Here is a 25,973-nt window from a genome sequence, read left to right on the forward strand (position 1 = left end):
GCACTGGGCTGGAGGCGTTTCTGAGCGACACTGAGAGAGAACCACTTTCCACAAGAGAAGGCCCCGGGGAAGGGAAGGGAGAGAGCACAACAGAAAGTGAGGTCGTAAGTAGAAAATTGCTTCTGGGATTTCAAATGGCTTCGTCATGGGGCCCTCCCTGGCTGCTGAGAAATCAGTTGATCTGGGAAAGTTCGTTGCAAACCATGTACCCTGTCGCTTTTGGGTGGAGCTGAGAAATGAATGAAGATAATGATGCCTCATGACTTGTTATTTTTCAGGGTAGAGAGGGCATTGTGTGGGAGGCCGACTGTGGACATACGCCTTGTACTGGCTAGCCTGGATCTCCGGGAGCTTGACATTGGCCTAGTGTCCAAGCTGGGCACACCTCCTGGAGCACCGTCAGCCTCCACCGATGGCCATCCCAGAAGGGGGCCAGGCTGAGGGAGGAGCAGGGTTTGGGTTTGTTACAACTGACCAGCTCACTGACTGGAGAGACTGAGCCGAAGACACCTCCCCGTTGACCATAATGAAAACTCGATAAGCTGATAGACTGATAACCCCAGCCTTCAGGCTGCTCCTCTGCCACAGGACACAGATGCTGGCCTAGTCCCCTGGTCCTGCTCCTCCTCATCCTGAGCCTGCAGGGGCCGGCCTCAGAGAAACCCTTGAGGTGACTTGCAGTGTTTTCTGACACCTCATCTGAGCAGCAAACAGAGGTGTGTTTCACAGGAAACTCACGATCGTGTCTCGCTTCTCACTTGAGCCCTGGCCCCTCTTCCAGTGAAACCTCCCCGGCCTAGGGTTCCAGGTGGCACCAAGGGGCTCCCCACCCTGGGCCCCCGGCTGCCATTTGCCTCCCACTCATAACTACCCTTATCTCTTCTCAACCCTTCTCTCCTGGTCCTGTTAAGGATTTGCCCTGTCTATGGAGGAGGCCAGGCCTTATCCTGGGTCGGTCCCCAGGCCACGATGCTCCCAGCCACTGTGGCTGACACCTGCCTTTTATTTCTGTTTCTTTTCTTTCTCATTCCTGACCGGGCCACCTCACTATTGTCACCAGCAGCAGCTTGGTTCTGTGCCTCTGAAAGGCATCCCTCTTCCCTGGAAGGCCCACTGCACGCCTCTGGGAACCACAGGTTCCCCTGTTTGGGGGACAAGTCTCCTGAGACTGGCAGGAGCTTTGGCAGGGCTGAGGATGTGGCAAGCTGTGGACCCCTAGTGGCAGGGCCTGGCACAGCCCATCTGCTCTGTGCACCAGCCCCCAATACCACCTGAATGGGTGGGTGGCTTGGAATGCATCCTGGGAAAAAAATCCTCAGGGACCCAAATGCCAGTCTTAGTTCTTGAGGGATTCCCATGAAATTTCACTGGATGAGTCTCCATCTTTTTGAACAGACAGGCCAAATCATTGGTCATGGAGAGGGGCGGAAAAGATAAGTTTGAAATCCATGCTACTGAAGAATGGATCACTAAGTTCAGTTTAAGAGAGAAAAAACATTACTTTTTCATAAATATTCTTGGTCTGAAAGTCCCAGACTGTGGATGGAGAGGGACGCTAAGAGCCTGGCTTACCCACTCCACTGTGTGGTGCTTTCCAGCCTCCTCCACCTCCCAGGAAGCAGTGAAGCCTCACCTCCAGAGGCCTGGGGGGCCTCCCAAGGGAGAGCAGCCTCCCTGTTTTTAAATTCTCTGTAGTGCCAACCCTCGGGCCATGTGATGCCTTGTCCTCAGCAGCCCAGGTGGCTTATACCGGTGGGGCCACAGGTGGTCCTCAGCCAATGTAATGGGACTTAGGTCCTGTGACCTCCTTGGCACCCCAGAGAGCCAGTCCCAGCCATGTCCACACTCCTGTGTCCCTCCCCAGGCCTTCTCCCCCCTGCTGAGCATCCCCAGCTCCCAGCCCAGTTCCACTCCTTCTTTCCTCTCCTTTCCCCACAGCAGTGAGGTAAGGAATAGAAGGGCTGGTTCCTGAGTACTCAGCTGCAGCCATCCTTTTGCTGGGAGACACACCACCCTAGGGTGCCTGCCTACCAGTGTGAGACTGCCCTGGTAACCCTCCACCCATGCTGCAAAGCATCTCGTCCTCTGGAGCCACCCTCTGCTCTAGGCACCTCCCAGAGGGGCTGAGAGGCAAGGCATCAGCTGTAGCCTGTTGCTTCCAGACTCCAAGGATGCTGGGCCCACAGGAGAGTAAAACAGACCTGCTCTGAGGTGTGGGGCAGCTGGGACCCTTGCGCCCATTCTGGTCCATCCTGGTCCAGAGGCTGCGAGCGGATGCCTTTTTGTTCACAGAGGGGGTGGAGAGCACTTCCTCCTGAGTGGTGTCCAGACATGGAAGGGGCTGACCCAGGAAGCAGACAGTGCACTCCCTGTCAATGGGGGTGCCCAGCAGGCTGATGACAGGGAAATAGTGCCCTCAGACCAATGGCACTCAGGCAGGCGGAGCCATTGAGAACATGGGCTTTGGACTTGGAGTGAACTTGGGTTCAAACTCTGGCTTTGATCCCTAGTGACCTTGGGTGAGCCACCTACTCTCCTGAGCCTCAGAGTCCTCCTCTGCCCTTTAGGGTGACATGAGAGTGTGTGGGCCATGCCGGACACAGCTGGACACAGCTGGAGTTGTGGTAATGATTCATCTTGGAGGTCTTCCACCCATTCCACACCCTCCTTGAACCTTGACATGCCAGCTCCAGCTTCCTCTCTGCACTGTGGGTAGCCCCCAACCCCAAGGCCATGTGCCTCCAATCCCAAGGGTCTGCTTACTCTTTCCAGCTCAGGTCTCGCACCTCACTCCCCTTCCTCCCGCCAGCCTGCCTCTCACAGAGCTCCTCGAAGTTCTGTAACCAGACAGGTGTCCCCAGAGGCCAAAAAAAGGCAAACATCATCAGGCTTATCTGTCACCATCTTTATTTCTGGCTTCCAGTTTGGCACAATGAAAGAGCTTGTTCAGTGACCCCCCCCTCCCCCAGTCCACACACATGCGGCCTTCATTGTTGTAGGCCTCCTTTCCATATATTATTAACTCTTTGCTAACATATTTAATACTTAACTTTAAATATGAGGACAAAATAATAAATTACTCCTTGGCCCCAGAGCCCCAGTGAGGTAGCAGGATTGTGTGCACAGTACTTGTTACTAGGGACCCCACCAATGCCCACTGCTTTCCGCTAGAGCCCCAAGTCATAGGCACTCAGGCAGCGAAAGCCTCCCCCACCCCAACACTAACAGACACTCACTTAAATAACACACAATAATAAATAAGACTAAGAAGAAATGGGCCTGAGCTGTCTCTGCTTCAGTCAGTCACCCTGTGTGAAGCAGGTCCCTGTCTGGCAAGAACAGCACCCACTGGAATGCTACAGTTTGCCCTAGGGAGGGGTCCAGGTGCAGGGAAGTGTCTTCACTCCGGGTCCCTTGAGCTCAGAGCCCTGGACAAAGAAGGCCACTAGGCTGAGCCCCAGGCACCCAGGCAAGGGTTGGTACAGCTGAAGGCAGGTGGCACAGGCTGAGGTCTAAGCTAAGGCAATCTTTCCCTTCCCCCCTCCTCCCCATGTCCCCCACAGTTCCTGACATTGGTAAGAAAATGAATCTGCAACTTCAATAATCAGGGCCCATTTCTTCATATCTCATGCTTCAGGGGAGCTTTCCATGGCGAAGAAGACACCGTAAATGACTGAGCAGTTTCTTCACAAACTGGCCCACTTCAATTTTGGTGTCCGGGATGGGCACGGTGGAAGCCTGCTGCAGGACAGAGAAGCCAGCACGTTAGTGGATGTCATGGGCAAGGACAACCAGGGGCTTTCCAGGGACTGTCTTGTTTAATCCTCACAAAAGTCCCCCGAAGGTAGTACTGCCATTATCTGTACTTTACAGAAGTGGAAACTGAGGCTCAAGTAGGAGACCTTGAGCCCAAGGCCTGTCAATCCCAAAGGCCATGTTCCTATTGTCCACATCCTGGGTGGACACACCCTTCAGGTACTCAGCCTTGTTCCCTGGGAGCTCCCTGGGACCCAGGAGTGGGTGTGGGAGGGGCCTGGAGAGTGGCGGGGAGCCTTACCTTCGCAGTGTTCTTGTGTGTGCAGAGGCCACTCAGCATTCTCTGGGTCTTCTGGATGGCACTGCAGTTGGAGACCTTGATCAGGGAGTCCAGGGCTGCACAGTACTGTGGGAGAAGACCACAGGTGTCAGGCCTCGTGGGGGGAGGCTGATGTGTTTACAGGAAGAGGGCCTGAGAGCCTGGCAGAGGTGGGTCTGGGTTGGGGGGAAGAGCCCCAGTGGTAAGGGAGAGAGGGTAGCTCTTGAAGCTCATTGGGAAAGCTCCAAAATGTGAGTGAGGCTCAGAGAAGACCATCCCAAGGCCTACAGCTGCTGCCACTTCCCCACCAGTCACCAAAGGACCTTACCTCGCCAGCTGTCAGGTTGACGCTCCACACCATGCTGCCGTTGCAGAGGGGAGCCTGAGGGAGCAAAGTGACAGTGAGCAGATGGCTGGTAGGACCCCAGCCAGCCGGGGACCAAGTCCCCACCAGGATAGTCCCCACTAGTACCCCTGGTATGGCACCATCAGGCCTGGCAACCCCTCAGCACGCCTGAGCTTCATTTTCTGCTCTGCATAAGGGGCTGGGGACTCATTATAGAGGGTCCTGGAGCTCAGGGAGAAAAACTGATAAGTGATAAGCTTTATTTAAAGCTCGCCACACCTAGGGTAGGGGACCTGCAGAGAAGGCCCTGAGCCAGGTTGGGTGAGGGAGGTGGTGGCTCAGTCTGCGGTTGATCAGGACAATTCAGATGGGGGGCACTGGGGTCTGGGGAATTAGGTACCTGTGCTCTGCAGTAGGGGTACTACAGTTAGGAACCCTCTGGTGTCCACTAGGCCTGGTTTGAACCTGGCCTCCGTCAATTAACCTCACTGAATTTTAGCAAAATGGGGTCATGGTGTGGGCAGCAATACAATGACATGTTAAGCAGCCAGCAGCGGGCCTAGTGTGAGCCAATGCCAGTGAGGAGAAGGGCCAACTCTGTGAGGACTCCTCCCACAGAGCGGGCTTCACCAACCGCTAACAATGATGGCTGGCTTACTGTGTTCAAAACGCAGCTGGTTCTAGGGGGACCTTGACCCTTCTCTGCTAACAACGCTGAAAAGGAGCTGTCAGTGGTAAGGCCAGACCGGGGAGCAGCTGGTCCCTAGGAGCTCTGCTGGACTCCTTCAGAGCTCCATATTACTGCACCCCCCCACACCTCTTATGGCCTGGCCTGGCCCTTCGTCCATGGGGCTTTTCTTCACCCACAGGTATACAGGACCAGGCCCAATCTGCTCATGACCTCTTCCTAATAGTGCCCTCCTGGCCCCTCAGAGCCTTGCCTGGCCAGTCCATACTCACCTTCTGGTCCTGCGTGATGTTGACCAGCTCCTCAATGAGCTCCCTGAAGGCTGGGGATGGAGGAGGCACTGGGCCTGGGGCAGCGAGGCCACCGAGGCAGGCAAGGGTGAGGACCACAGTCAACCAGAGCGCCATGAGACCCAAAGCCAGCACAGAACAGAGGAACAGACGTGTCATGTGCTGGTCAAAGCTGAGCGGCTTGTGGCCTTTGCTTCTTGTGGCAGCTTTTTATAGGCCCAAATGGTGACGCCCCATACCCTGGCCTCCGCTTTGTCGGGCACTATCTAGAAACCACATCTTTACTAATCTTGATTTTACTTTGTGGAAAATCCAGCATCGTATAAAGGAAAGAGCTTGATTTCTAGTGGATTTATCGAGAAGGATCTGGTACAGAGTTTCCAAGGTTGGAATGGCTGAATCCCAGGTGTTGGTGAGGGGCCCCTGAGGGTGGCTGGCATTGGCAGTGCAGCAGTTCCACCTGGTGACCATCCTGAGCTCCTGGACAGCCAACCCAATTCTGAACTCCTGTCCTCAGACCCCTCTGGATCACCAGAAGTGTTGGGCAGTCCAAGTGGCACTGGGTCTGTGACAGGTCTATGAGCTATGGGAATTTGGGACTTGTAGTTTTTCTTAAATTACCAAAGTAATGCTTGATTTTCAATACAAAATTCAATCAGGACAAAAGGAGAGACTGAAGTTGGGTTTTTGTGTCCCACATGATTCCTCCTTGGCCCCACCACAGGAAGGATTCAAAAAGGTCAGACTCCCAGGTCTTCACTGAAAGAGCCAACCAGGGTTAAGTTCCTCTTGGGACTTTTAATTTTTTAAAGATGCTTTGGTGGTAACTCTAGGTATGAGCAGCCTGAACTCTGGGGCTCACCATGGCCTTAGTGCCCTAGCCCCAGCCCTGGACCTGGTGTGTAACTGTTCCCAGAGCCAAATGAGACTGGGTGGAGGCACCACCTCTGCCCACCAGTCTCTGTAGGAGCAGCCCCTGCCAGCGAAGGGCCTCCTGTTTCCCTTTTGCAGAATAAATGCTGTGGAGGGAGCTTCTGGGCCTGTCCCCTGTAAGCAGCACCCCTGCAGGGACGCTGGCCTGTAGCCTTTTTCCTGCTCTTCCCTCATTTCCCTAGAATTCCTCCAGAAACCCCCACAGCACAGGCTACAGTATCTGCTTATTGAGTGCTAATGTGGACAGCACTCACTCCCTTACCCACTTCCTCTCCTAGGCCAGCACCTGCCACTCCAGGTCCCCTCTTGGTCTGCTCAGGCTCCCTTTGTCCCCTCCTCGGTGTGACTCAACTTTACAAAGGTCTTCCCAGGAATGCCAGACCCTTCACTCTTTTAGATGCCTCCCAGCCTTGCTTTGCTCCTCTTCCCGCTGGGAACAAATTCCCAGTCTTTGGCCTACACTCAAAGCTTTGCAGTCCAACTACAGGCCCTGACACCTGGGAGCCCGCCCCTGCCCAGAGAGGCCTTGCACTGTCATTTTCCGCATCTGTAGCAAAGGGCCAATGTCATCTCCTTTGGGGTCTCCGTGGTGGGGGAATGATGGGGAAAACACCTTGGGTTGTGCAAGTCCCCAGAGCACCGCGCATGCATGAGTCAACGTGCCCCTACCCCTCCTGGCCAGCAGAAGGCATGCGGACAGCGGTGGGCAGGCGCCCCAGCGCGTGGGAGCAGGCGCGCTGGCGGCGATGGCCCGCGGAGATAGGGGAGCGGCCTTATGTAACGCGAGATGGGGCAGATAAGCGGGATCCGTGTGGCACGGCCCTCCCCCGCGGCCTCCGGAGGTGGCCGGTGCGGGAAGGAGGGCTGAGGGCGCAGAGCGGCGGGGAAGCGAGGGGGAGGCTAAGGTGGAAGTGAGCGGGGCAGAGCCTGCCCGGAGCGCCCTCGGACGCCCAGAGCGCGGTGCGCACAGGCCAGGGAACGCTCCGGCTGCTTGACTGTGCTGGGCCGGGACCCGGGACCCGCCCTTCTCCCGCCCTTCTCCCGCCCTGCCCCCGGGGGCGTCGTGCGGAGGTGGCCTTCTGAGCCACAGCCACACTAAGAGGAGCACCCAGGCTCGCGGCGTCGAGTGGTCTTGTGTTGCATGTTTCTTAACTGTCAGCTGTGGTCCATTCACCTGTCACATGGAAAAACCCATCTCTGAGGACTTGACAAACGTGGCGTGCTTCTAAGCTAAGAGCCGAAGCGTGGGCCACCCACTTCTGCTTTTTTGGTTGTGAACCCGGAGGGCTCGGCAGCCGATTTACCTGGTTCTTGTTCTGGGTGCTGGGAGTGGGACAGTCTTTCCCTGGGATCAGATCGCCCTGCACAATCGGGAAAGCTGGGAGTGTCTTTATCAATTTTCCTGCTCTTTGGGGGTCTCCATTGTAAAGAAAAAGATTCGCAGTTGGGAGAAGGGCTGGGCAAATTGTTTAGTAAGTAAAACTACTGGTTAGACTTTTAGGACAGTTACACTTGCTAGTAATTTATACATTGAAATAATTCATAAAGGTTGATCATGAAAACCGCCAAGGTTGGGTAACAGTTCTCCACCGGTCTCTTGCATTTCTGCTTGTTTAGTGGAGTGAGGCACTGACTGCCCTACTTGGACTTTTTTTTTTCTCTATCTCTTCCTTTTGCGGTCCTGAATACTGGGAATTAAATCCCGGGCCTCCATGCTAGGCAAGTGCTTTCCCACTGAGCTACATCCCCAGCCCTTTTGCTTCCTCCAGAGCAAAAGGCAGGCACACCTTCTGCTCATTATAGAAAGTTTAGGTTTCCTAAGCTAGGACTTCCTCTCCTGTCATGCAACCCACTGGGTGCACAGGTGCCCTCTGGTCCTCTCTACACCACCCTGTGAGCATTGGAATTCTGGGAACAAAAATGTTGATATTCTACTGCTTCTGTGCGTAATAAATGTCTTTGTCTCTGAGCCAAGAACACTGTGTCTACTGCCAGCATCTATGAAATTGTGACATGTTGACTTGAAAGCTTGTAAATAGGGAAAAATCTCAGATCCTTCCGTTTTTGACAAGTTGTTTTGGTTTTTACATCCCTCCTGTTTCTAAGTTAAACATGTTGCTATTCCCTGATGTTCAGGTGTAGGCATTGTTGTCTAGGATAGATGTTTCTTCTTCCCTCCTTCCATGATTTCTTTCCCTCTTGCTACCAAGGTAGGATCATAATTTGGGTCAGTCAAAAACCTTGTTTCTGTTTAAACAATTATTCTAATATATTCACAGCACACAGGTGGTTAATGATGATCACTTTCATTTTTCCTAAAACCATTTCCCCACTGGAGTTGTCTTGTTTTCCCATTTGTTTAGTTTTCTATGTTCTCAGTGACTTAATCCTAAATTCTTGGTCACTTATATAAATTTCCTCTCAAGAGATTTGATTAAATCAGTTGTTCTTAAGAGTTTTATCTTCCAGAGACAATTTTGTTTCAACCCCACCACCATCCCTACTAGGGATTGAACCCAGAGTTTCCCACATTAGGCAAGCGATTTGAGCTATACCCCCCCACCCCAGTACCCTTTTTTTTTTTTTCATTTTTAGTGAGACCCTGTCCTATTAAGTTGCCCCTTGTCATTTGATCCTCCTGCTTTAGCCTTGGTAGAAGCTGGAATTATAGGTGTGTGCCACAGCACCCAACTCATTCTGAATCTAAATCTTTTCTCACTCTTTCTCTGGAAATGTGTAGGAATGTTCTTGATCCTTGGGTTCCAAATGTCACAGTGATGTACTTTGGAATGGTTCTGTCTTCATCTTGTGTGCCAGACACATGGAGGGCCTTTTCAAACAGAAAGCATGTCATTAAGTTTAGGGAACTTTTCTTTCTTACAAAACAAAACAAAAGCTTGGCTATTTTATTTTAGTTCTTATTTGTGGTATTCCATTCACATGATACAAAAAAATCAAAACTATGTATATTTGAATGGAGCATCTCTACTCCCCACTGCAAATGAATTTTACTGTGCTTTTGTGTAACTTATTGGGGCTTCTGGAAATATAAGCAACTTATTTTGTCTGCATATGTGAGGTGACATTTTGCACCTTGCTCTTTCTTACTTGTCTTTGTAAGAAATTATTTTTGTATCCACAGTGTTAGAACTTGGGACAGTTTATGACTTTTTCTTCTCTCTTATTAGAACCACCAGTTTAAAATATTGTTATTATAATTCTAGTTTACATATTTTCTAGTTTTTATATTCTATAGTCTAGTTTTTTTCTTTTCTCTATTTTCCATTTAAAATTTCCTCTCCTCTTCTATATTTTCATAGCTTTATCTTTCATCCCAGGGGTATTTTATTCTTATAGGAACATGTGTATGTCCTCATAGCACCACATTCTTGTTTAACGGGGTATCTTGTCTTAGCAATATAAGAATTTTACTGGTAGTGTTTTTTTATTTAGTCTTTATTTTCTCCAAATTCTCCCTCCTGGCCCATGCTGGGCAAGCAAGTGCTCTGCCACGGCGCCAAGTCACTAGCCCCTTTCTGCCTTTTTTTTTTTTCTCTTTCATGTATGGACTTTTCTTGGGTGTCAGGTGACCCTGCATTGTCTGTCCATATGAGGGTGTGGATGTGGTTGGGTGTTCACTCTAGGGCCACAGGGGACCTGCCCTACCAGTATCTTAAGTCCTTTTTTCCTGCAGAGAAAGTAGCTTCCCCAGCAAAGATTCTCCCTTACTCTGCCTGCTGCCAGCACTCTAGAAGCCACAGGTGGACAGAGGGCACGGCTGGGCTAAGGGTCTCCACGTCTGTTAACTTGATGCCCCAGTCTGAGCAGAGTCAGGCTGCCCGCAGATGTGCATCGTGTTTCTGGGTCCAGGTACCAGGAAGGGCTTCTGTCTGCTGTAGGGGGCTCAGCTGACTTTGAGGAGTAGGAATGATCTGACTGCTGCTTAGAGTTTCAGCTCCCTTTCCGTAGTCGCAGCCTTCCCCTTTCAGAGAGGTACTTGGTCTTCTGCCCGTTCCTGAGCACTGGGGATTTTGCACAGCAGAGTAGGTCTCAGGTTCCCTGTGACTGGTTCACAGTTCTGTTGTCTCGGGTCAGTAAGTGCCTGCCCATTGGCCCTCTGCTCTCCACCTTATAAATTGCTAGTGTGGTTGTTCCCTCTCCCAGTCCGGTGTTACTAAAAACTGAAAAATTCAGTATTGTCATTTTCCTGGGTTATCCAGGCAGTAGTGTGTATTCATTCCATTGTTTCCACTTGGAATTTATGTTTTTAAGGTAGAAAGTTTTAAAAAGAGACAAGCAGTAAGAAGCCAACAAGAATCTTGCACCCTTTTAACTTGGACTCTGTAGTTATTACCAGTCCTTCTGCTGCACACATTTGTATTTTGTTGCAAAACTGAAATGATTTATTGAATAACTTTTTTTTGTCTTTTCTCTAATGTCAGTATTCTGCATTTAAAAAAGATTTTTGCAAAATATGTTCTTGTGTAAAATGCAGAGACACAAGTGAATAAAAAGCCCCCATAATCCCAGCACCCAAAGATAATCATCACTGTAATATTTTAGTAGCGGTCACTCTAGTATTCTAGTAGATAGATGTGTGAAGAGAAAACGGAAACCTTTGCCTTTGTGAATATCTGGTTAGGGTGGAGCACACCTGTAATCCCAGCAACTCTGGAGGCTGAGGCAAGAGGATAGTAAATTCAAGACCAGTCTGAGCAATTTAGCAAGATCTTGTGTACCCCCTTTTGGGTGAAGATAGGGGATGCAGCTCAGTGGAACAATTCAGTCTGGTATGGAAGACATATTTGAAACAAATAATTACAAGAAATTCTTACAACAATTACAAGTTCATTTATTTTTTAAGTAAATGTTTATTGTATACTTCCTGTATGCTGGGCATCCAATAAAACAGCATAGTTCTTGCCCTCTTGGAGATGTATTGTAGTGGGTGGAGACAGAATAACTGTATGGCATGGCAGATGGTGCGAAGTGCAATGGTGGAAGTTGAGAAGTCCAAGACAAGACACCAGAAGATTTAATGTCTGGTGAGCGCTTTCTGCTTCCAGAATGGTGTCTTCTTGCTTCTTTGGCCCATGGCAGAAGGGCAGTGGGAAGATAGGACAAGTAGGCTACAGAAAGTGTGCCTTTGTGTAGGGATGGTGAGGAAAAGTCTCACTCGGAAGCTGCTGATTGAGTAGAGGGACCTTAAGGATGAGAGGAAGCAACTATGTAGATATTTGGGGGAAGAAGTTTTCAAGTAGAATGTATGGGCAAGGACAAAGGTCCTGTGTTAATCCTTTTTTGCTGCTACAACACACTATCTGAGATTAGTGATTTATAAAAAGACATAAACTTATTTCTCACAGTTCTGGAAGTTGAGAAGTCCAAGGCAAGATACCAGAAGATCTAGTGTCTGGTGAGCAGTTTCTGCTTCCAAGATGGTGTCTTCTTGCTTCTTTTGCCCATGGCAGAAGGGTAAAGGGGTGAATTCTCTCCTTCAAGCCATTTATAAGGGCACTAATCCCATCTGCACAGTAGAATCCTTATGGCCTGATCACCTCCCAAGGGCTCCACCTCTTAACACCATCACCCTGGGGGGTAACATTTCCACAGAGGAGTTCTGTGGAAATGTTACATTCAGACTATAGCAGGCCTGAGCAGGAGGATGTATACCATGTTGAGGATTTAGCAAGGAAGTTGGTGTAGGCAGAGGGAGTGAGTGGGGTGGTCAACGTGCCCAGAACAGTCTTTTAAGCCACTGTTTGAACTGGGGCTTCTGTGACCAGTGATATGGGGATTCACAGGAGGTTTTGAGCAGTGTAGTAGCATGATTCAATTTATTTATTTTTTATTTTATAATAAAGACCCTTGGGGCTGGAGTTATAGCTCAGTGGCACAGCGCTTGCCTACCATGTTCAAGGCCCTGGGTTCAATCCTCAGCATCACATAAAATAAATACATAAATAAAATAAAGGTATTATGTCCAACTACAACTAAAAAATAAATGTTAAAAAAATTAAAAAGACCCGTATTCTGAATTAACTTTAGGTTTATAGAAAAGTTGCAAAAAATATTAGGGTTTCCACATTTCCCCTTTCCCAGCTTCTCCTAATGGTGACACCTTCCAAATGCAGAAAGTGCTCACCAGACACTGAATCTTAGTGCAATAATCAAAAACAAAAAACACTCATTTACTGAATAAACTACACTCTTTATTTGAATCTCACCAGTGTTTCCACTAATGTCCTTTATTGGTTTCAGGATCCAATCCAGAAGGAGCTGGGAATGTAGCTCAGTGGTAGAGTGCTTGCTTGGCATGCATGGGGCCCTAGTCCAATCCCCAGCCCCCCCCAAAAAATCCAACCCAGATCTCACAATGTTGTTAATTCTCCCTGGTCTCCTGAAATCTGGAATGGTCCCTCAGTGTTGTCATTCATAATTCTTGTATTTTCTAATAATATTGACCAGTTATGTTCTTCAGTTTGGATGTGTCTTATGAGAAAATTATGGCATTTTTTTTTGTAATTGGATTGAGGTTACACATTTTTGGCAAGAATATCACAGAAATGGAGTTGTGTCCTTCTCAGTGCATCATGTCATAGGAGTCATGTCATGCTTCATTGGGTATTGACTTTGACTTGGTTAAGACGGCTTCTGCCAGGTTTTTCCACTATAAAGTTAACACCTTTCTCTTGTTCTAGTTAATAAATATATTGAGGGAGATAGTTTGAGACTATATAAAATCATTTCTCCTTAAATGTTAGCACCAATCAATGATTCTTTTACTGTGGTTATTTGCCTGATGGTGGTTTTTCAATTTCCTTCTCCCCACTTTGGTTAAGTACTTGTTATATCAGTATGTGCTCACAGGTTTTTGTCTCTCTATGGGTTATACTGTCATACTGTCTTTGTTTCTCAAAGACATTACTTCAGGTGAGGTCCTGTGTTCTCTGAACAAACCCTTTTCTTCGGAAAACACACACACACACACACACACACACACACACACACACACACAATGGTACCACAAGGTGTTCCAGGCTCTTTTTGTATTTTTCCACGCTACAGCCCTAGAATCAACCATTTCTCCAAGGAGCCTCATTTCCTTATATAAAAGTTAAATCAAGATCATAATTAGGGCAGTAGGTGTGCTCATTATTACTGAGGCACCCTCAGTGGACAGAAGTAGAATATGTGTGCAGACCAGCCTGTGTTGGTGTGTACTTAGTTCTGTCTCCTTTAAAGCTTTAAGTTGTGGTAGAACACCCATAGAACTTACCATCTAAACCATTTTCAAGTGTATAGTTCAAGATTTTTAAGTACACTCACAGTGTTGTGTAACCAGTCTCCCAGAACTTTCCATCTTACAAAACAGAAACTGTGCCCATTAAACAAACCCCCATCCTCCCCTCTCTCAGCCCCTGGTGAACACCCTTTTTATTTTGATCTCTATGAATTTACCTACTCTAGGTATCTCATATATATGAAATAAAATGGCATTTTTCCTTGGCTGACTGGCTTATTTCACTTAGCATAATGTCCTCAAAGTTCATCAACATTGCAGCATATGTTAGAATTTCCTTCCTTTTTAAGGCCAATATTTCATTACATGAATACCCAATATTCATCTGTCCATGAATATGTGAGCTGTTTCTATGCTGCTATCAACAAAGGTGTGCATATATCTTTTGAGACCCCCTACTTTTGATTCTTTGGGCTATATACTCAGGAGTGAAATTGATTTTAACTTTTTATTCTAAAGGATTGATGGTATTCTTTAAATATGATAGAAACCATCAGTTTATCCATGAAGCCTGGGTTTTCTTTGATTATTTAAATTAGCTGATTACTAACTGAATATATGTTATACATGTATTCAGAACACTGGATTCTTATTATCTACAAAATACATGTGTATTGTTTTAGCACATACAGATCCTGACTTAGGATGGTTTGACTTATGATTGTCTGATTTTATAGTGTGAAAGCAGTATGCATTTGATAGAAACCACACTTCACATTTTGAATTTTAAACTGAACTTTTCTGGGGCTAGCAATATGCTGTATGATACTCTGTCACAGTGCTAGGCAGTGGCAATCAGCCCAATCAGCCTAGTGATCTCAAGGGAAAAAAACTAATACTATGCAACTACACTGGGTTACTAAGCTAGGTCGTTGGTAGGTTAGGGGTGATAAATGCATTTTTTTTGTACTGATAATTGAACCCAGGGGTGCTTAACCATTGAGCCACATCTCCAGTCCCTTCTTTATATTTTATTTAGAGATAGGGTCTCGTTGAGTTGCTAAATGCCTTGACAAGTTGCTGAGGCTAGCTTTGAACTTGCAATCCTCCTGCCTCAGCCTCCTGAGCCACTGGGATTTTAGGTGTGTGCCGCGGTGCCCAGAAGATAAGTGCATTTTACTTACATTTTCAGCGTATGATAGATTTAGAGGGATGTAACTCCATTGTACATGATGAAGCATCTGTACATAATAGTTTCAGAATTGCTCCCCCATGGCCCTGTGAGAAACACATTTACTTGATTTACCATCTTAAAAGATCACTGGCTGCTGTGTTAAGCACAGACAGTGCAGAGAAGAAATAAGTTAGGGCAGTTAGATGGTTACTCAGACCACTTAGGTTAGAGATGGTATTGGCTTGGACCGGGGCAGTGGTGGCGAGGCACACTCTGATTCTGGATGCATTTTCAAAGTTGAATCCATAGTATTAAACTGATGCACTGGATGTGAAATGTGAGATAAACAGAAGAATCAAGGATGTTAATGGCAACTGTTTGAATGGAATTGCTATTAACTGAAAGCCTGTAGGGGGTGTGGGTTCTGGGGCAAGAATGGTTTGGGTCATTTTAAGTTTCAGATGTCTGTTAAATATTTAAGTGCATCTAGATGTCCAGTTGTCCACAGGCAGCTGGATAGGAGTTGGGTGTTTTAGGATTGGAGACAAACATTTATGAGTCATCAGCATATAGGTGGTTGCTACAAGGGCTGTTATGCCTTGCTCCAATCCTAGGACTACCAGTGTGTTCCACCCCTGGCCAGTTGCTACTGTTGTCTGAAAATTTCTTCATCTGTGGAAAGTAGCTTTGCTGCTACCTAATATGTGCTAGAATAGTCCAATATAAACATGGGATATTTATATTGTAACTGGGAAGTTGCAATATTAATATCCCATATTCTTGCCCCACAGGCAGAATAATGCCATGTCACATGTTTTTGCCAAATTCTCCAGAGTTACCCTGTGGGATTAAACTCCTGTTGTTCGCTTGGTAGCAGGCGTGTCAATGGCTGCCTTCTCTTCTCTATATAATTTTCCCAATCTCTTGCTGATTACTTTCACTTGAAAGCCTTGTTTCAGGTTCTGCTTCTGGGAGAAAATTGTTTGAAAGTTATGAGAATAGATGATATCACAAAATAAGTGGGTGTAGAGAAAAGAGGTGCAGATTCAGTCTCAGCACTGAAGTGTTGCAGCAGCAAGAGATCAGGGAAACTGCAAAGAAAGCGACATGTGCAGGGAAGGGGAGAGGGGGACCTACCCAGGGCTGGAGTGGTCAGGAAGGCCCAGGATAGAAGAGCAGGGTGATAATGATGGACAACAGCATTTAAATTGTGTAAGTGAAGGCATGAAGGAAATGAACTGTCAATAGGTGGTAGAATTCAACCTTGGTGGGATCAAAGAATTGCTGGGTTGACAACTCCAGAAATGACTTGTAGACACAGAGGGGTTATTGGAGAGTGAGGAGTTTAAACCCCAATGTGAAATTCTTCACTCTCCAATAGAGAGTTGCAGTTCTTGTTATTAAAAGAATCAGGCTCCAAAGTAAGACCATGGGGGAATCTTCTCAAGGGAGAGGAAAGAACAGGAGCTCTCGAGTCATTATTGCTATGTGAAATCATTATTTGGATATTGAAATCATCAGTGATTATGAAAGTAGTTTGGAAAGAGTGACACTGAAAAGGCAGCTAAAATATTTACGGTTATGGGTGACTAGCCCAGGTGCTAGGATACTGCAACAAGAACAAATAAACTGAAGATGTGAAGTTTTTCTTGAACACACTAAAATAGTGCTTACTATGTGTCAAGCAGGTCTAAGCAGTTTATAAATACTAAGTCATTTAATCTTTATAACAACCCTACAAGACAAGGTACCATTTACCCACTTTATAGGTATGGAAGAAGAGGCAAAAAGAGAATAACTAATTTGCTCAAAGTCCCTCAGTTGATTAGTGGTGGTGTTTGGAATTTAAAGTCCAGGCAATCTAGATGGTTAACTTCCAAACTGCAATGCCCATTCATTTGGGGGTGGGGGCATTTAATGGAGCATGGTTTCCAAGCAGCAATGAGAAGGAAGAAGGTACCTCTCATTTCTAAGCCCACTGAAAGGAGTGTTATAGGGTGAAAGGGCCACTCAAAAGGTCTGTGAGGGTGTGGCCTAGATTTTAGATGGAAAGTCTGTTTTAATTTGTAAGTCATACTTCTGGTTTCACTATGTTTAACTTGTATTGCATTTTGTTCATTCTTTATTGCAAAAACCAGAGCTTTCAGAACACACTGATAGGAGGTAATTGGTTTTAATATTTAAGTGACAAATATTTCATCATTTGTTATTGTTTTTGACTTGAAAGTAATATTCAGAAAATATTTACAGAATTACAAATATGCTAAACCTGGGAGACGAATTTTATCAAATGTTAGGCATGTGTAAGAATTATTCCCCTTTTGGTTTATTATCCTTGATATTTTGTAATTGGATTTATCATTTTCTCAAGATTTATTATTATTTATTACTGTGTTTTGGGATGAACACACCTTGGTTACTATAGATGTTTGCTTTTATATATGAATGGAGTTGATTTGCTTTTATTGCATTCAGGAGTCACTGGGCCTGTGCTCACTGTGACAGTGATCTGCTCTTCTTTTTAGTGATTCTTTTGTCAGGATTATGTGAGTTTGGTTAAGAGGCAATTTTTAGTTTGTCAAAACTAAGTAGGATGGGGCTGGGGTTGCGGCTCAGTGGTAGAGTGCTTGCCTTGCATGCATGAGCCACTGTGTTCAATACCCGGCACCACAATAAAATGAAAACAAACAAAAATAAAGGTGTTGTGTCATTTAAAAAAAAAACTAAGTAGGATGACTGAACCTGATAACAAGACGGGCCTTGGAATAGGCAGGAGCTGGATGGTTGGAGTGGTATACTCTATTACCTGGCCCTCCCCAGCTTGGGTGAGACTCTGGACCTTCTTTTCTCAATCAGGCTTCTTATATGAACCTCAGAACATGATTTAAGCAATTCCTTTCTCAATTCTTTCAAGGATAACTAGTATCATTTTAGATGCAGTGAAACTGATTTCTATATTAACTTCCTAGTGCTGAGTAGTAAATTACCCAAAATATACCATCTCGAAACAGCACAGATTTATTCTTTTAACAGTTCTGAAGGCTAGAACTCAAAATCAATTTCAATGAACTAAAGTCAAGGGCTGACTCCTCCTGTGGGCTCTGAGGGGAGAATGCTTCTTTACTTTTTCCATCTTCTAGTGGTTGCCTCTATCTCTTGGATTACAGCCCTTCCTCCATCTTCAAAGTGCATCTCTCTGGTCGGTTTCCACCAACACATCACCTCCTGTAATTTGACTCCCCTCTGCCGCCCTCTTATTAGGTTACTTATGATTACATTTAGCAGCACCCCAGGGAAAATACATTTCCGAGATCCTTAGCTTCCATCACTTCAGCAAAGTCACCTTTGCCATATAAGGTAATATTCAAAGGTTCAGGGAATGAGGACCTGGATGTCTTTGGGGGCCACTATTTAGCCTGAGCACAGATAATATAGGACCTTAGGGCTCAATCCGCTTCTGGACCCTAGATGAGAAAGGCAGTCTACACAATATGCTTACCAGATCTGCAAAGCTTGACTGAATCAAGGTCTAACACAGTTCTGAATGACTCTGACAAAACTCCACAAAGTGGAATTAAGTGTGACTTGGAAGCATTAGAATAATTGCAAATGGCTTCAAGATGTTAGCTGATAATTCCATGGAAAAGTGTATTGGGCTTTATCAGAATTGTCATTGAGAGTGGAAATGAGAGGCTTGTTCTTCTAGGTCTGGTTGGAGGCAGGACCTGAGTATGAGTGAGCCTGGCTTGCCTTCCACACTGGGACCTGCCCTTGAAGAGTAGCTGGGATTGACGGTAAGGCTGAGCTGATACACAGGAGATGCAGAGGAGAATGACTGCCTTCTGCATGGTGGACAGATCAGGCTTCAAGTGGGCAATTTCCTCTCTAGAGAGCCCTGAGTCTTGATGACTATCTGGCAGGTGTGTGGAGAGAGAAGATGATGGGTACTCAATGGTTTCTGTCAAAACTTAAGACCCCATTCAACTACTTCAGATTTAGGAGAAACCAAGGCCCAGGCAGAGAGGTCACCTGCACGGATTTATAGTTAAGGGAGCCCATCCTTCTTAACAGCAAGGGGAGGGGGACATGGAGAGAAGCAGAGTGACTGAGTCCAACTGTAAAGCTGCTGAGCCCTGTAGGCTGTTAGAGGCTGCTGCAGGGGGACACAGTTTAGGAAATCAGTCCAAATTTCATGTGAAACAACTTTATGATCTCAGAACCTCTTAAACATTCAACATTCTAGACACAAGTTTTTTTTTTTTTTTTTAAAGAATGTTTCTTCATCTGGTTCAGTTGATATCAGAAGTGAGCAGCTGGTGGGGATTGTAGCTCAGTTGGTAGAATACTTGGCTAGTATTGCAAGGCCCTGAGTTCAATCCTCTGTGTACGCGCGTGCACACATGCACGCGCGCACACACACACACACACACACACACACACAACCCCCCCCCCCAAAAAAAAAAAAAAAAAAAACCAAGCAGCTAATGAACATAAGATCCCAGGGAACTAACATTGCATTTCACGATCTCTGAGCACTGATCAATGTTCTTCTTAATCCTGTAGAATTTCTCCACATATTCAGAACGTCCTAAGAGCTCCACAAAATCTTCATCATGAGTGATTATCAGAAGCTGGAAGTTGCGCTGCTGGGAGCGGCTCTTTATTATCCTGAAACAATATATTTAGAATATTTTATGATTTAAGAGCAAAAATTTGGAAAAGTCACTATAAACCTTGTCAGACACATGAACTGCTGCTACATGTGGCATCTAAGTTTTTCCTGTGCTGTGTATGTAAGGGCCTCTGGCTACCCTGCAGGAAGTTGAGGTGGTGGTGGTGGTCAGGGGCCTTCAGCCCGTAAGGCAGGAGTCCCATCTCCTGTCCAGGCAGTGGGGATGCATGGCTGATTCCACCTTAGGGGCTCGTAAGAACCAGGCCAAGAATTTGGAATTGCTCTTCTAGATCACAAAGTTGTTCCTACTAAAGAAGGTGGTGGCGTTTGAGGAATGCCTCAACTCCTCAACTTCTTCCCCTACATTTTCCTGACTCTAATGCTAGCTGTCTCTTTAAAAAAATGATGACAGGGGAATAACACTGCTTTCTTCAGAGCTGAGTCTACTTAGAATTCTGTCACCACTAGTCACTAGATGCATCCGTTCTATGACACACAGGAGACCTGAGTGGGTGCACTGGGAACACTTTTTTGCTCATCTATATGATGAGGTAACCAGCTTTGGGACTGAGACCTGAAAGACAAACCAGTTATTTATCTCTTGCCTGAAGCTGGATGCACTTGAGTTTCTAAAGCACTAGCCCTTCCTTGCTGGTCCCGCCTGACTACTGAGAGCAGACTGAGGATGGCCCTGCTGCTTAGGGCCCCTGGCCCATGCTGTGTTGTCAGGCCGGAAATATCACCTCTGCCAGAAAGTCTTCCTGGAGTCGGGAGTGCCCCCAAACATCCCCTTCTACCTCAAGGTTGAGGGCCTTTGCAAAAGCTGCCCAACCTTGGAGCCTGCGCCCACACAGGTGAATGTGGTAAAAGGTGTGTGCAGTTTCGTCTTCGGCAGTCTACTTAATCACTAGTGTGCTTTTTGAATAAGAGTTTTGTTGTTCCTCAGAGCTGTTTGATGCACTGTAAAAAGCTTGGGAGACAGTCCTAAACCCACTACCACCATGTACAAACATCTCAGCAGGGCACACCAACTCCTGTTTGCGACATGTGGGTTCACAGGAGGACAGGTCTGGGGCTGCTTTCACTATTTCATTTTCAAGGGAATCTGACGAATTACTATCAAAAGGAAACGTGTCTGTCAAAAGTGTCTGTCACCAACTGGTTTCCTCAAGAAGGACACATCTAGGTGGAGTTCACCCCACACAACTCTCTTGATCAAAACTATCACAATCTCCCAAATGTGAGACACTTACTCAACCAGAGCGTGTGCAAGAGATTCAATGTTTTCTCGGTCAAGATTTGTTGTTGGCTCATCCAAGGCAAGGATGCCACAGTTCAGGCAGAAAGTTTCAGCCAGCGCCAAGCGAATGATGAGTGAGGCCAATACCTGGGGAAAAGCCCAGGAGTGAGATGCATACCACAGACTGGCACGATTGCTTCAGAAGGCAAAGGTGAGTAAATGTCACAAAGTCACTGACATTAGAGAAATTGCTGTTGTGTGGGAGAGCCCAGCCTGCAACCAGGTTCTTATGTCCCTCTGGAAGGTGAGCCATCAGCTGCATGCTCACGCCCATCATTTGCAATGAAATAAAATGCTAAATGCAACACTGATCATCCCCCTGCCCTCCAATAAAAAACCATATCAGCTATAATCAAAACTTGAAATCACAGGCTCACAACAGAGATGCATTACCACTTGGCTATAACAAATAATTTTAATAAAGATATAAGATTTATGATCTTAAAAAGTCTTCATCTGACCTTTATGGTTTTCTGACAAAGAGACTTGGTACCAGGTATTGTGTTCTGGTCCACACTGAAATGTTTGTGTGTATAATTTTGAGAAAGTAAGAGGGAAAAAACAATCATGGGTCACAGTATCAGGATGAGTATAGAAGTGTGGTTTTGTTTACGCTTACCTGCAGGAAATCCAAGTAACTAGAACTATTAGGCACTTTCATGACTAACAGAAACCTAATACTAAAACCCTCAGACTCAAATAAAGCCAACTGAGAGTACAAGGAACACAGAATTAAGAGTGTAGGACTATTCTATGAAATATAAAGTACATTTATGTGAGTTACAAATTCTTTCTCCTACTGAATTTGTGAGTGAGTTGATTTTGTAGTAGTACACACATTCTCATAATGGCCAGGGAGGCCAGCAGCTTGCAGAAACGAGGGCCACTGCTTCCCCGTTCGGGGACAGGTACTTCCTTCCTGCCTCTGAATCCCCCTGCTGCCAACTTTACTACCACCCACTCACAATGGCCTCTAAAGCCTCAGCAAAAGCCAGTGTTAGGCACAGTTGAGGCCCACCTCCACCAAACCATTTGGTTTTCCTTCTCTCCCAATGCCAAGAAAGCAATTACTACTACAAAGCAATTACTACTATCTACAGTAAATCTATTTTTGCTCAGAAAGTATTTTTGAGTTGGGTGCAGTAAGGCAACCGTGTAATCCCAGCTACTCAGGAGGCTGAAGTAGGAGGACTACAAATTTGAGGCCAGCCTTGGTAACTTAGGCTCTTTCTCAAAAAATAAAAAGGGATGGGGATACACAGTGGTAGAACATGCATAGGGACAATTCCCAGTATCATGCACATATAAAGGAAGTAATTTTGAAAGCATTTTAAATCTAGAGGTATCTTGATTCAAATTCACTTATAATTAACAGTAAAAAATCACAAAAGCAAGTAGGGATACTGATTATCATAAATTTGTCATTTTTGCAGACTACAATTTAGATAGTAATCTGCAGATGTCTTGAATTGCTATCAGCTCTCTGGGCTGATGATACACACATGCATGGTTTATTCTTTTTTATGTGTGGGGGACTAGGACTTGAACCCAGGGGCACTTAACCACTGAGCCACATCCCCAGTGCTTTCTATTTTGAGACAGGGTCTCACTAAGTTGCTTAGGGCCTTGCTAAATTGCTGAGGCTGGCTTTGAACTTGCGACCCTCCTGCCTCACTCTCCTGTGTCACTGGGATTATAGGTGTGTGCCACCATGCCTAGCTGCATGGTATATTCTTTAAGCAAAAAACTATAGAAGTAATTAAGATAATATGGGCATACTTTTCTTTTTTGAAATTTTATGAAAATCAGGGTCCAGAGGTATATCAAGTATAATCTGCTTCTAATCTGAGAAGTGTTTGGTAGAAACCTGTGCACAGTGAAAGGACCTAGCTTTATACCCCAGGATGCAGACCCCATTATCCTGACCTTTAAAATAACATTCTTCTTTGTGATTTTGCTCTGTGCTCCATATCCAAGCAGGGCTGTCCTCCCAGAGACTTCATGTGGAGCCAGCTGGCCTGACCTACAACTGTGTCTTGTGTATGTGGTGCTGGTGACAGAAACCCCTGTGGGCATCAAGGCAATTGAATGACAAGAGCCCTCTTTTTGAGGTCTGTGGGTCCAGAAGCTAGGCTAGGGTGGTAGAAGGTTGGTTCTATATGGGGGTTACTTTCTCAAGAAGATTCTCTCATTTACTGGAATGTCTCATCTGGCTCAGCCTAGAATCTGACTTGTTAACACTACTATGATTAATAGTATAATTACTATTACTAATATAATTAATATTAATTTTGAATTTTTACTTCTCTGAAATCAGAATATGTCTTACAGTTGTAAGTATCTTTTTCTTTCTTGGTAGCACATTAAAGAGTAGTAGATAAGGCAGTTGAGTGACCTTATTCTGAGAAGGAATGCTGTGAAATGATAATGGGTTCAGCCTCTTTCTCTACACCCCTTCAGGCAATTCTCTTAAAAGCCACTATACAGAATGCTGCAGGAAATGTTGGTTGGCATTAGGAGAGGGTAACCACAGATGCTGAAAAGAGCTTCCTACCATCAAGGACAGCCCTGGGTGCTTTCTGGTACTCTTCCTGTCAGACTTCCCAGATACTTGCCTTTTGTCCGGCACTGCATCGTCCTCGCATGTCCAAGGCTGTGTCTCCCTTCAGCATCACCACTCGGTAGTTATAATTCCGTCTTTTATCAGAAGCTGATATATTTTCATCAGCATCAGATCGTATTTCTATGTATTCAATATCTGATGCAGAAAGAAAAATACTTTAGTGTAAAATACTTTACCCTCTGCAGCCTTTTGTCATTTTCTACATCAAGTAAGCCTAGGAGAAACACATGAAGCTGATTTCATCTGGGGAAAATACTGGCTGATTTTGAACTTATTTCTCTGGCTGGGAAGATTTAAGATCCTGGCAGTCTGGCTAGAAGCAATTTGGATACCCAACCCCTCTGCTGCTTCTCTAAGAGTTTCCTTGGGCAGGTTTTCTTCTTATTGCATCAGGGTTTATCTCTATCTACACTTCAATAGAACCTATTATGTCATCAGCTAAATATCATGCCTACTGCAGCCAAGGATGTAAGTCCTATCAGGCTTTGGAATAGAAAACTTTGCATTTTCTTTTTGCTATGTTTCAAGATAAGATTTCTTAGAAAATCTCAAAGAGATGTTCAGAAAGGGGTCCAAGGAGGTAATACTTGCACAATGAGAGATCATACGGGGAGAAGTTATGAAGAAGGCTTTGTGAAGAATGTTTGTGACACACCATGTTAATTACCTTGTCCACGATAGGTACTTCGCCAAAGATCACGAATAATTTTATTGATTTCTTCCATTTTCATACTGTGAAATTTCATTATTGCTCTGGAAAGAGAGGCCATTGGTACTTTAATGGAACAATAATATGTACTACTATATATAAAAGACGTCTAATTATTTGTACTAATGTATGTCAAAATAACATAATATCATGAAATAATTCCCTAAAACTCTGAGTGACAAAAACAGAATATGAAAAAGAAGCTGGGCATAAAACATGCCTATAATCCCAGCAGCATGGGAGGCTGAGGCAGGAGGATCAAAGACAGGCTTAGCAATGGCTAGGTGTTGAGCAACTCGTGAGACCCTGACTCTAAATAAAATACAAAATAGGGCTGGGGATGTGGCTCAGTGGTTAAGCACCTCTGAGTTCAATCCCCAGTACCAAACCAACCAACCAACAACCAACAAACAAAAAACCCCAAAACAAAACAAAACAAAAGAACTAGAAAAAAATAAATAGGACCAAAACCTTGCTGTTCCACTAGTACTGAATCCAGGAAACTACTTCCTGGTTCCTCTTCTCTTATTATTAAGGTTTACCAAAAGCCAGGCCCCTTGTGCTGCTTCTATTCCTCAGATCTGTAAATTTTTTTTCCAACTAGAAGGAGGCTCTTCTAAATCACAGAGGGTGATTTAGAAGCTTAAATCAAAATTTTATTTTGCCTTCCTAATTACAGATTCAGAAATCCTAATCCTAAATGAGAGCATTAACTTCCATTTGGTTCTGGCATGTCCCTGCCCCCAAGCTTCTTTTAAGATAGTAGTTCCTAAACACTAAAAAGAAGAATGTTTGCAAAAATAAAAGTAGCCTGTCAAAAACCTCTTAGTCTTTTTATAGTCACCTTTCATCAAAAAGACCTTAGGTTCTTTGGAAGCAGGTTTATGAACTAATAAATGTCACTCCGATGATTAAAAGGCAAACATCACTGCCATCACCATACAAAGGATGTGAGTCGGACTTACTTCCATTTGCAGGCCTCTTATCTGATATATACAAAAAAAGAAACTGAACGTAATGCTACTGCCTCTGCAAAATCATTTCATGATCTCTTGGTTCACCAGCAAAAGAGAAAGAAATGACTCAACGTAAATACATTTTAAATATCAGATGAGGGATTATTGAAGTAGTGAACCCTGGAAAAAAAACATATTCTGCTTCTTGATGAGAATGCAACAAGTCTCCATTTTCTACTTTATGCTACTTTCAAAAAGACAAGTCGAGGGTTGGTGGCACATGTCTGTAATCCAAGCTATGTGGGAGGCTGAAACAGGAGGATTACAAGTTCAAGGCCAGCCTTGGCAATTTAACAAGAATCTGAGTCAAAATAAAATAAAAATGGGGGCTGGAAATGCAGCTCAGGGGTAGAGCATTTGTCTAGATGCATGGGGCCCTGGGTTCAATCCCTAATATTGAAAAAAAGGAAAGAAGAAAAAAAAAGAGAGAGATGAAACATCTAAGAATTTCCTAAAAAGTCAAAATAAAAAAATCACACACTATGCTTGGGCCAATTGTATAAAAAAGACTGTCTTTCCATAGCATTGTGCATTATGATCCTGATTTTTAATAAAGAACTTTTTTTTTTTTGAGAGAGAGAGAGAGAGAGAGAATATTTGTTTTTAATATTTATTTTGTAGTTTTTGGTGGATACAACATCTTTATTTTTATGAGGTGCTGAGGATCAAACCCAGTGCCCCATACATGCCAGGCGAGTGCGCTACCATTTGAGCCACATCCCAACCATCAAAGAACTTTTTTGTAAAAAAAGTTATTTGTCCATTCGAGTTAAAAATCTTCAAAATTAATGTAAGCAAGCATGCCCAATGTGGAAAACAAATTCCAGGTAGAGCAGGAGTGTCCAAGGCACACAGCAGAGGTGGTGCATTCCAGCCAGGTAGGTCTGCCAAGACACAAAATCCA

The 25,973-nt window shown here is 45.2% G+C and overlaps 2 protein-coding genes across 9 annotated transcripts in view; both read right to left on the bottom strand.

The window, feature by feature from the left end:
- Positions 1–2,925: 2,925 nt before the first annotated feature.
- Il13 (interleukin 13) lies at positions 2,926–8,894 on the bottom strand. Its single transcript, XM_005335814.4, has 4 exons — positions 5,382–8,894; positions 4,404–4,457; positions 4,058–4,162; positions 2,926–3,741 (listed from the first exon to the last, which is right to left on the bottom strand). Exons 1-4 carry the CDS (start codon positions 5,556–5,558, stop codon positions 3,634–3,636), a joined length of 444 nt encoding a protein of 147 aa, XP_005335871.2. The 5' UTR covers positions 5,559–8,894; the 3' UTR covers positions 2,926–3,633.
- A 2,289-nt stretch (positions 8,895–11,183) lies between these two features.
- The window catches only part of Rad50 (RAD50 double strand break repair protein), a 99,165-nt gene continuing 84,375 nt past the window's right edge, over positions 11,184–25,973 (bottom strand). For 5 of the 8 annotated variants that reach the window (XM_040272787.2, XM_021733590.3, XM_078050833.1 and 2 more), the window contains 5 exons: positions 24,012–24,097; positions 23,337–23,479; positions 20,675–20,808; positions 19,261–19,417; positions 11,184–14,853 (listed from right to left, as the gene is read on the bottom strand). In XM_040272787.2, coding sequence (XP_040128721.2) covers positions 14,764–14,853; positions 19,261–19,417; positions 20,675–20,808; positions 23,337–23,479; positions 24,012–24,097 — 610 coding nt within the window. In that variant the 3' untranslated portion in view covers positions 11,184–14,763. Of the gene's footprint in view, positions 14,854–17,744; positions 19,418–20,674; positions 20,809–23,336; positions 23,480–24,011; positions 24,098–25,973 lie in introns of those variants that run through there. The other 3 variants (XR_013439289.1, XM_005335775.5, XM_078050870.1) reach the window with 3 other exon arrangements.

The sequence above is a fragment of the Ictidomys tridecemlineatus genome, chromosome 1 (assembly GCF_052094955.1).
Source record: "Ictidomys tridecemlineatus isolate mIctTri1 chromosome 1, mIctTri1.hap1, whole genome shotgun sequence".
In the NCBI taxonomy this organism is placed as follows: domain Eukaryota; kingdom Metazoa; phylum Chordata; class Mammalia; order Rodentia; family Sciuridae; genus Ictidomys; species Ictidomys tridecemlineatus.

Excerpts from the sequence above, each read along its gene's own strand:
- Il13 (XM_005335814.4), bottom strand. The coding sequence starts at position 5,558 with ATGACACGTCTGTTCCTCTGTTCTGTGCTGGCTTTGGGTCTCATGGCG. Across the intron at positions 4,458-5,381 it reads ACATCACGCAGGACCAGAAG|GCTCCCCTCTGCAACGGCAG; the intron begins GTGAGTATGGAC and ends TTGCTCCCTCAG. Across the intron at positions 3,742-4,057 it reads CACACAAGAACACTGCGAAG|CAGGCTTCCACCGTGCCCAT; the intron begins GTAAGGCTCCCC and ends TCTGTCCTGCAG.